General features: G+C 41.5%; 1 protein-coding gene across 1 annotated transcript in view; it reads left to right on the top strand.

Moving 5' to 3' along the window:
* Positions 1 to 11540, top strand: part of PGM1 (phosphoglucomutase 1) — a gene marked incomplete in the record, with an annotated part of 97177 nt that overhangs the window by 50918 nt on the left and 34719 nt on the right. The window contains 3 exon segments of the mRNA XM_006147532.3: positions 5683 to 5845; positions 6228 to 6374; positions 8344 to 8469. Of these exon segments, the coding sequence (XP_006147594.2) occupies positions 5683 to 5845; positions 6228 to 6374; positions 8344 to 8469 (436 nt within the window).

Here is an 11540-nt window from a genome sequence, read left to right on the forward strand (position 1 = left end):
GGGGGAATGGTCACGCCGCAATCCCTTCTCCTCCATTCTCCTCTCAGGATCTTGGCCACGCACACACATGCGCCCGGTGTGAGTTTTAAGCCACCGGGTCCGGGACGCGAACTGTAGTCGACTACGTGGGAGTCCAGCGATATAGCCATTACGCTAACTGCTGGTTCCCCAGATTTTAACAAGCCTCCCAAGGCTACTGAGCCAAGTCAGAAACTCACTCTCTGATTGTGCCTTTGAGTACCTGTACTGGAAAGGTTTGGGGCTTGTCAGGAAGTGACCTTCTTTACTTACCTGCCAGGCAGAACTGTTTATGGTACCAAGCAATCTTTCTAAGAGCTTCTCTTGGCTTTCTTGAGATCTGCCTTAGTTCTTCAGCTTCCTGGTCATATCCTCGGATATGACATTCCAGTCAAAGCTCTGGCAATAACCAGTATCTCCAATATCTGATGTAAGGCAACAGATATTATTGAACTTATGCAAATAACCGTTCTGCCCCAAAATGAGAAAACTCAGATATTTTCCAATTCCAGAGGAGTCAGAAAGGGAGAAAAGTTTATGTTTCAAAATTAAAATAAATAAATAAATAAAAAAGAACAAATTGCTGATTTTTAAGACAAAATCCTTAAATCTGGAAAACAAAGTATAGAAGAAAATCAGTAATGTTTTATTCAAAAGTCATAAAATTCTATTTCACCAGCTCATTCTCATGTAATTAATCTCTCTTCTGTTGAATCTACAGTGTTACTGTGTTCCAATTTTCCCGTTTAAATTCTAGAAGTTAACATTCAACATTATTATTGATATTTCTGGACTTGTCCCTACCATTAAGTTGATCATTTTCTTGGTTGTTTTTTGTTCTCTTATTTCTGTGTATCAGTCTTTAGTTTTCCTGGTACAGCACTCCTTTCAGAACTTCCTGAAGAGTTGGTCTGGTGTTGGTAAATTCAGATTTTATTTATCTGAGAATGTTTTTATCTTTTCTTCCCATATGAAGGATAATCTTGCTGGGCATTCTTGGTCGAAATTGTTTTTCATTTAACACTTTGAATATATTTTACCTTTCTTTCCTTGCTTGCATTGTTTCCAATGACAGGTGCAATGTTAACCTGATGGGATACCCTTTATAAATAATTTGATGTTCCTCTTACCAATTTTAGTATCCCGTCTTTGTGGTTTTGGCCAACCTGGCTATGATGTGCCTTGGAGAAGATCCTCTTGGGTTGATTCTATTTAGTGTCCTTTGTATTTCTTGGATCTGGATATTTGAATGCTTCTCTAGTTTTGGAAAATATTCTTCCAGGATTTTATGGAATAGATTATCAATGCCTTTATTAGTTTCTTCAACTGCTAGGATATGCATCATCTGGATGTTTGGGCTTTTAATGGTATTTAGTATTTCTCGTATATTATTCTCTTTTTTGGGGGGGGGTTAGTTTCTCTGTCTTTTTGGTGATTGTTTTTTAGGTCAGAAGTTTTGTCTTCTACATCTGAGATTTGATCTTCTGCATGATCTAATCTGCTGATAATAATTTCAAGAGAGGTTTTGATTTCCTGTATTACAGCCTTCATCTCTAACAATTCCATTTGACTCTTTTTTATGGTGTGTATTTCTTCTTTGAAGTTGTGGAAGGACTTCTTCACCTCCTGGAACTCATTGTCTCTTTTCTCTTGCATTTTCTAGAGTTTGCTGTCTCTCTTCTCTTGCATCTCGATTAGTTTTGTCACTATGAATATTCTGGATTCTTTATCTAACATTTCCTTGAGTTCCATTGTATTGTCTGTGGATGATGAGGAGTTGTTCTTTTCCATTGGGGGAGAGCTATTTTCTTGGTGTCTCATATTTCTTAAGCCTCTGCAGTGGTTTCTGGTCATCTGATGGATTATATATTTCTTCTCATTTCTTTGTGTTAATTCTGAGCATTCAAAGGTGTGTGGGAGAAGATGATCCACAATCTCTCTGCAGTTCCATTTCCCTGATGCTCACCAAGCAACCTGCACTTTTGTCATTAGAAATAAATATTATAAAGGCCTCCCGATTTCTAGAGAACAGGTGCACCTAGGCTGAGCTTCAGGATTTCAATGGAGAGTTCAGAAGCATGCAGGAGGAAATGAGTTGTTCTCTCTGCAGCTCTGTCCTTCTTCCTGATGCTCACTCTGCAATCTATTCAGATGTTTGGCTACTGTGCACCTAGCCCTGTCTACCTTTTTGGCTACTGTCACTGTCCTGTCTACCTTCTTGGGTCTGGAGAGTGAAGTTAGAGCAGAAAATCTTCAGTTGCCCTAGTCCCTTAAAGGGGCAGGGCACAGCTCAGATGTAGATAGCTTCAAAAAGGGCCTGTGATTTGCCTGTCCTGTCTACCTTTTTGGGTCTGGAGGGTCAAGTTCCATCTTGACTATTTTTAAGTTGTGTTAACTACATTCACATTGCTGTGCAATATATCTCTAGAACTTTTTCGTATTGCTGAACAGAACTCTATACCCATTAAATTAATCCTCCTATTCCTCCCTCCTTTGAACCCCTGACAACCACCATCCTATTTTCTGTTCCTATGACTTTTGACTCTTTAGTTACTCTTTCGTTTATACAATTGCAATCATACAATATTTATATTTTTGTGATTGGCTTATTTCACTTGGTAAAATGTTGTCAAGTTTCATTTATGTTGTAGTATGTTTCAGAATTTCCTTTTCTTTTAAGGCTGAATAATATTTCATGTATGTAATGCCATGTATATATGTGTGTATGTATATGTGTGTATATATGCGTGTGTATATTTATATATGTTTATTCATTCATCCGTTTGTGGGCGATAGGTTTTTTTCCCCCCACTTTTGGCTACTATGAATAATGCTGCAATGAACACTGGTGTGTAAGTATCTGTGTGAGTCCCTGCTTTTAATTCTTTAGGCATAGACTTAGAAGTGGAATTTCTGAATCATGTAGTACAGGAAAAGTTTTTGAGTAAAGAAGAGACACAGAATTATGGTTCAGAAAGATGAACAAGGTAAGCCTGAGTAGATAGGGTGGATTCAGTTGGTTAAAAGCAAGGGAGTTCGAGGGGGAGAGGCAGAGAGACTGAGTTGGGAGCTGTTACAGTGGTCTGCTCCACTACATCAGATTGAAGAGTAATATTCCTCAGCGTGGTTTACAAGAAAGAGTCTGTTCTGGAAGTGAGTACCTTGGCCAAAGATAATTCTTCTTGGGATCTCAAGAGAGAAGCTACCATGGACTTCCCTTGCTTCTCTCTTGCTTTGTCTTTTTACTCTTCACTCCAGTATAATCTCTTCCCTTATTGACTGAAGATTTTACCATAAAGAATGGTGGAATTAAGGAATAACTTGGTGCTTCTCCATCCACACTAAGTACATACACAGTTTCAATAACAGTTGGTCTTTTGAGTAATTTCCAGAGAGTTCACAAGCCACTCTGGTGGATTTAATTGCCACCTCTAATCCCTGAATGTAGATTTTTATTCTCATCACAACTACTCCTAGAAACTACTGGAAGTGGGACATGTCATTATTCCCACTGAATTGAGTTAGAAAGCTTTAAGGCTTTCCCTCAACATTTATTTGCTGTGGGACTTTGTCATGTCATCTATCCGAGTGTCTGCCATTGCACCTTTCATCAATGCTTGCTATTATTGCTGCTGGGTCTATACAAGAATAGATGAATAGAGGAACCAGCAGTTAGCATAATGGCTATGTCGCTGGACTCCCACGTAGTTGACCGCGGTTCACGTCCCGGACCCGGTGGCTTAAAACTCACGCCGGGTGCATGTGCGTGCATGCCCAAGATCCTGAGAGGAGAATGGAGGAGAAGGGATTGCAGCGTGACCATCCCCCCTGGGGGTGATTTCTCGCTTTCTGTCTCTATGTCTCTGTCTGTCTGGTGAGCGCACGCGCCCTGTAGTGAAAAGCCTCTCCCTCTCCCCCCCAAAAAAAAAAGAATAGATGAATGGGAAAGGTCATGGTAACTCAAGACCTCAGCTTTCTAATCTGTGTAGTGGTACCTGGGAGGAGCAAATGTGAAAGTGGATTGAAAATGCCATGGGATGTAGAAAGCGCTCTATAGCTCAATAATGCTCATCAGGATTGATCTACCTACAGCACCTACCATGGTGGTTACCATTTCCTGAGGGAGGCAGACCTAACAGATCTTAAGATAGCTATAAGAAAAATTGTCCATAAACATCTGAAAACCAAGAGGTAACTGAAATGAACCAGCTGCTTCTTGGGAGGTGATGGCAGTGTGGGGGTTGAATTAGAAGATGGTGAAGTTTTTAGTGACTTATGAGAAGGTGGCAAAATTCCAGATAAACATTCCCTAGGGAATCCAGATATCTCATTGGTGTTTCAACATAAGAAGCACATCTTCCATCAAGTCATTTTTTTTTTCACAATCTTTATCTTGGGTGAGATTAAAAAAAAATAACAAATGAAAAATCTGAAAATATTCTTGTCCCTTTCTTTTCTCAGAAGGCAGAATGGAGAAAAGGCACCAGCTCCTCATTTTATGTCTTTTTATGAAACAGTCACATGTTCTCCAAGTACATCAGAAGAACTGACAGTCTATCTTCCTTTGTGTCCAACTTGGGCCATGTTGAAAAAGTTACAGATTACTGTCATTTTATCATAGGAATAGTGAGATGCTCTGCTGATACCATCTATGAGAGATGTAGGAAAATGAGTTGAGTATGCAGTCGAAGTCCTACCTATGGGCCTTTCATGTAGGTAGTTCTGACTGGCTTACTCAGTAATAAATCCCAGCATTCTTCTCTGAGGCCTAGGAGGTAACTAAAGCTAACATGGGTAGATGTGTCCTGCTTTGAAGAAACCCACTATATGAAAAAATCCAAGCTTGATTGGAAAGATTAATTTATAAGATGCTTTTTATAATCTTTTTGTTTTTTAGATTTTTTTTTTTTTTGCCTAGGGCACATGTGCTTGCCAGAGACAGAGAAAGACAGAGACAGTGAGAGGGAAAGTAAAAAATCACACTCCAGGGAGGATGGCAATGCTGCGATCCCTTCTCTTCCATTCGCCTCCCAGGATCTTGGGCACACACGCACACAGGCCCAGTATGATTTTCAAGCCACTGGGCCTGGGACTCGAACCACTGTCAACCATATGGGAGTCCAGCGATGTAACCGCTATGCCATCTGCTGGCCCTGTAATATTCTTGGTAAAATGTTTGCTCTTCTTACTTTTTAAAAAAGTTTCTTTAGAAAAGTCTTATCTTTGATAGAATCCCTTTAGTTAAATCTATATCCACTCTCTCATAAATTGAAAGTGTGATTGAGTTAGATAAAAATGTGAGTTTTCTCACAGTTTCTATGTATAGTCACTTACAAATTATGAACCTGATCTGGAAAGGCTCTATTTTGAATATACTTGTTTTCTTTGCCAGAGCCTTTCAGCACCCTCAGACTACATACTATTCTGAAACTACAAAGTCCCAAAACTATCTGAAGCAATGACTTTGTTCAGCAATGCTGGTTCAACTTCAGTGTATGAATGTACATGTAGTGTGTATATCCAAAGTATAAGTGTTCATTACAGAAAATCTTTTCTGGTCTAATAGAATATCTTTTTGTCCAGTGGCCTGGTGTTCTGGTGTTTCTATGTGGTAGCTCTGGATTCATTGATGTTAAAGTATGTGTTCTGGATTTCATCTCCTAGATCGGTCGCTTGGTTATTGGACAGAATGGAATCCTCTCCACCCCAGCTGTATCCTGCATCATTAGAAAAATCAAAGCCATTGGTGGGATTATTCTGACAGCCAGCCATAATCCAGGAGGCCCCAATGGAGATTTTGGAATCAAATTTAATATTTCTAATGGAGGTGAGTTTATTGCTATTTGAGGACAGACAATTTTATATTCAGTTGGATAAGCCAATACCTGAAGCCTTGGAAGGCTAAGGATTGGTTTTGACCCTTTGCAAGGGTCAAAGGAAGGTCATGCGACTTTCTTGCAAGGAGAAGGTTCTGTGCTTCCTTTCAGTATCGGTGAGGTGCTTCTCATTCTGCTGTACCTAAATATGAAGAATCATGTGTAAATCATCGTGATTGTGATGAGACTTTCTGTAAGAGAAACTCTGGCACTTTGCTGCCTGAATGATGCAATGGTGGATGTGTTAGTAAAGAGGAGTTGAAGAGCTTTGGAGTCTTCATATTTTCATGTGAGCAGCACAAAATGACCTACTATTTGCTATTTGATTTCCAGGTCCTGCTCCAGAAGCTATAACTGATAAAATTTTTCAAATCAGCAAGACAATCGAAGAATATGCAATTTGCCCTGACCTGAAAGTAGACCTTGGTGTTCTGGGAAAGCAGCAGTTTGACCTGGAAAACAAGTTCAAACCCTTCACAGGCATGTTTACTTTTCTGTTCCTCCTGCCCACTCCTTTTTCCAACTCGAGCAGTTTTCCTTTTAAGGTTTGAATAAAGTAGGTGTTCGGCTTTGGAAAAATTGTAGTCACTAGGCTTTGCATATATTAATTAATTGACAGGTCTGGAATGAAGTTTAGTAGTCTAGAGACCTGGGCTTTTGGGGCCCTGCCGTTCATTAGTGGCATGGCATTGGGTGAGTCATTTACAGTTCTCTAGGCCTCAGTTTCCATGCCTGTAAGACAGTCTTGGGAAGATTTGTAAGATTACTTTGTAGCTCACTTTTTTTAAAAATAATTACTTTATTCAACTTTATCCATTCATTCATTTATTTTAATTTGACCATAGAAGGACAGAGTGAGAGAGCGAGAGAGCGAGATAGATAGATAGATAGATAGATAGAGAAAGCGGCCAGGTCCAGGACTCAAACTGCAGTCGGCCATGTGGGAGTCCATCACCCCTAACCACCATGCCACCTGCCGGCCCCATTTGTAGCTCACTTTTATGGAGCTCTTATGTGCTGAGCTTTCTCTGTGCATTACTCCACTTTATTCTCACGGTAACCCTGGGAAGAGAGCACTGTCAATATGGACTATTTACAGATGAGGCAACAAAGACTGTGAGAGGTTAGGTAACAGATTCAAGGTTGCATAGTCAGTGAGTGGTAAAATGAGCATTTAAACACAGGTGTGAATGATTCCCCAGCCTGGGCTTTCAGTTGTTTTTTTCTATCCTACTATTAAATAAAGTCTATCAGACCATTTCTGGGGAGTCCATGCTGAAACTCCCTCCACAAACAACTGTAGTTACATTTTGTTGTTAAATGCCAAAGTATAGCGGTAATTAATGGAATAAATGTCTGTAAAAAGCATTCATATTAGTAAAATGAGCATGAGATAGTTGGCAAGGAGATGTCCTAACATTTATTCAGGCCCCTGGACTACTTTATGGGATGCAGCATTTACTTGAGAACTGACAATTCCATGCTGATAAAGATAAAGACATTCTTGGGGGTTAGAAAACACCAGTATAGTTTTTTTAGGCTCTTCATGTTTGGAAAATGATCAGAAGCCCCTAAAACCCATTATTAATAGTAGGTTCCTAACATTTGCTTTTTTAAAAAATCAGTATATGTGAAAAGTGATTCATTAAAAATATTTTTTCCTTGGTGCCAGTAGGTGGCATAGTGGCTAAGGCGCTGGACTCCCACATGGGTGGCCGTGGTTTGAGCACCAGACTTGTCGGCTTAAAAATCACACCAGATCACACTGGGTGCATGTGTACGTGTTCCCAAAATCCTGGGAGGAGAAGGGATTGTTGTGTGGCCATCCCCTCTTGGGGATGACTTTTCACTTTCCCTCTCACTGTCTCTCTGGCAAGTGCATGCACCCTATGGCAAAAGCCTAAAAAAATAATTTTCCCCGAGTCAGCAGGTGTCATAGTGATTAATGTGTTGTACTCCTACACGCCCTACTGTGGTTTGAGTCCTGAACCCAGCAGCTTGAAAAACACTCTAGGTGCACATGCATGCCCAAAGTCCCAAGAGGGAAATGGAGAAGAAGGGGTTGTGGCATGGCCATTCGCCCTAGGGGGTGCTTTCTCACTTTTCTTCTCTCTCCCTCTGTCTCTGTCTCTCTCTGGCAAGTGCACACACCTCATAACAAAAACTGAAGAAAATAAAAAAGTCCCTGTATGCCCTATCCCAGTTATGTGGCCAAGTTCCTTTGCCTTTCAGATCTTGAGTTTGCTCATGTATAAAACAGGACCAATAATATTTACATCTCTGGAAAATTGTCGGTATCGAATAAGATATCATTTAACAGCCTGGGTACATTAGAGCTGCTCAGTAATTGAAACAGCTATTGTAGTTTTACAGTGGCATAATCATTTCAGAGTACAATATTTGTAAATGTATTTAGGTCTTCCATCTTTAATGTTACTTGTTCTCACAGTGGAAATAGTCGATTCGGTGGAAGCTTACGCTACGATGCTGAGAAACATCTTTGATTTCAATGCACTGAAAGAACTACTTTCTGGTCCAAACCGATTGAAGATCCGTATAGATGCCATGCATGGAGGTATTGAGTCATTGCCCTTCATTCCCGTTGCTCCTGGGTGTGACTCTCTCCTGGGTCATTGCCCTTCATTCCTGTCTCTTCCGTTGTATGTTTGTGATACTTTTAACAAATCTTTTCTCAACTCTTCCTGATGGTTTTTACAGAGTTATTTTGCAACCATTTTAAAACAGTATTCCTGCAGATAGAAATCTAATCGTATGCAGCAAAAATAGTGGAGACATTCCTCATGGTAAGTTAGTGTGAAGGTCAGTGTTTCCACATTAAGAATTAGGTTTTGAGTAACGTGCATTGTTGGTGTGGACTCTCTGCCCCCTCAGAAGATGCTTTACATTCTTCCACATGCCCCATGGATTTCCGGAAAGGGGGCAGGAGCAGCCATTGCTAGATGTGGTGAAAATGCTTCTGAGCCCCACATCCCCTCCCGTGGGCTCCCACGCACATCTTTTCTTAGAAGAGGACCAGAGTGAACTGAAGATTCAGGTCCAAAAAACAGGATGTATATCTTCTTCTCTTCTTCCTCTGGACACTGTGACCAGGTCAGGGAGATGGCAGCCATCACTGTGGAAGGAATATGAGAATTCGTGTGCGCTTAGGTTGTCTGTGGGTTCTGCAATAATTTAGAATTTCAGAATCTTTGAGTGGCAACTGTTTTTCCTTGTGTGGGAATCCAAATACCTGTCTGCTTGGTTGAGGAAACCCTGCCTGTGCTTGAACCATTTCATGGATGCTGTGTAGGGCTTCCTCTATGACTATAAACCATAGCTAGAAAAATCTCCTAGTGGACTGAAATCCATGACTGGGACATCTCTCCTGGGTCTACTAGCTGGCCCTCCGGGTCTCATGGACTGGGTTTACTTCCTTTTCATACAAAAGCAATTCTGTCATTCTAAACCATTCCGCAGACCTGTACCGAGCAGCTCCTACCCATATGCTTGGGGAATAGGCAGGGTCTGGACAGATGACTTCTTCAAAGAGTTTGCAATGCCTGGGAGATAAGATGGGTAAAAACCTAAAAACTACCAGGCCAACAAAATGAGGGTTAAATAGGATTTCAGGTATTCTTTTTGGGTTATAGAAGAAGGCACACTTCGATTAGGGGTACCGGTTTTATAATAGACCATTCATTTAATGTACAGCGTATTCATGCTGGGAAAAAGTCATTGTGCAAGCTGTAACGATAAGCAAGCAAGCAAGCAAGAAAGAAAGAAAGAAGGAAGGAAGGAAGAAAGAAAGAAGGAAGTAAGGAAGAAGGAAAGAAGGAAGTAAGGAAGAAGGAAAGAAGGAAGTAAGGAAGAAAGAAAGAAAAGAAAGTTTCCTGGAAGAAGTGGTGGCCAGCTCAGCTCCCGGTAAAGAGAGAGCTAGAGCAATGGTAGAAAATCAGGTGGCGGTCATTCCCAGTGGAGGCAATGGCTGTAGCAAAAGCACAGAGGCTTAAAACTTATCACAGTAGGGGAATGAGGGACGCCTGGGCTGGCGTGAGAGTGGGCTTGTGGTGGGGTATAGAGCACAAGGGGCTGGTCACGAACTTCTTTCCTCAGTCTTTCCTCCATCAATGCCCATTTCTATATCGCTCACAGCCCTGGCTGCCTTGACATTCTGTGATGTGCTGGTAGCCTGCTTAGAATGTGACTCCTAATGGGAGACGTGTATTCTGTGCTGCTCTGACCTCTGTGGCATTTATTGGAGTTAATATCAATACCTTCCTTGATAAAAACACTTCATAGCATTTTCGAGATGAGTGTTGTTGGGAGTTATAAAAATGTCACTGTCAGTCTGGCCCATCACCTCATGGTTAAAGAAGCCATATCCCACGAGGCCTCCCACTGTTTGAACCCCAGCCCTGGAGGCTCAGCCCTGGGTGCATGCTCATGTGTGCTTCAAATCCTGACAGTATATACTAGGTTGTCAGAAAAGTCATGATGTATTTTTCTTTTTCTGTGCAAAAATGCATCGTGATTTTCCAGACAAGCTCATAGATGTGGAGAAGGGATTGTGGTGGGACCACACCACATTGGAAGTGTTGCTGCTCATAGATGTGGAGAAGGGATTGTGGTGGGGGGACCACACTGGAAGTGTTGCATTTCCCCTCTCGCTCTTTCTCTGTCTCTGTCTCATTGGTGAGTGAGCACGTGTGCCCTCTGGCAATTGAAAAAAAGGCACTGTTGCGACCAGCAGTTGGCGTAATGGCTATGTCGCTGGACTCCCATGTGGTTGACCACAGTTCGAGTCCTGGGTCCGGTGGCTTAAACTCACACCAGGCGCGTGTACATGCATGCCTAAGATCCCGAGAGGAGAATGGAGGAGAAGGGATTGCGGTGTGACCATCCCCCCTGGGGGGTGATCTCTTGCTTTCTATCTCTCTGTCTCTGTCTGTCTTTCTGGCGAGCGCATGTGCCCTATAGCAAAAACCTCTCCCCCCCCAAATAAAAAGGCACTGTAAAAGTATGTGAATGGTTTCTCCCATTGTTGTTACAATCTTTGTTTGTTTATATTTTTTAAAACCAGTTTGTTAGATAGCTCGATATAATAGAAAGATAAGAGTTCTGAATCCTAGCTCCCACTCCTACCAGCAGAGTAAATTGAGGCAAATACTTTAATCTGAGAACCTCAGTTTTCTTACTTATAAATTGGAAATGATGATCGCAATGTCAATGTTTATCACATACGTGCTGGTACTGTTCTCTGTGCTTCCTCTCTGTGAACTCATGTAATCCTCCTATCAACTCTCTTAGGGTGTTAGTACTGGGAAGAAGAATGCCATGAGCAAAAATAAGAATGTGTAAAATGTACTTAGGGGTTAGAGGACAAATAAGTATCCTCACGTCACAGACGGGAGAGACCAAAACTTAGAGAGATTAAATAACTTCCTCAAGGTTGTGGCCAGTGATGGGCAGAGCTGGGATGTGAACTCAGACACTGATTGCAGAGTCCAGGCTCTTAAGCACTAAGCTATACCACTTAGTAGGCTTTTCTGAAGGACTGAATGAGAAAAGAATTGAGAAGTACCTGGTACAGGTGTGTGGTAGGGCCTTCCCTTCCTTTCCCCACTCTTCCCTTCCTTTCCCCACTCT

The sequence above is a fragment of the Tupaia chinensis genome, unplaced genomic scaffold, assembly GCF_000334495.1.
Source record: "Tupaia chinensis unplaced genomic scaffold, TupChi_1.0 Scaffold000215_1, whole genome shotgun sequence".
In the NCBI taxonomy this organism is placed as follows: domain Eukaryota; kingdom Metazoa; phylum Chordata; class Mammalia; order Scandentia; family Tupaiidae; genus Tupaia; species Tupaia belangeri.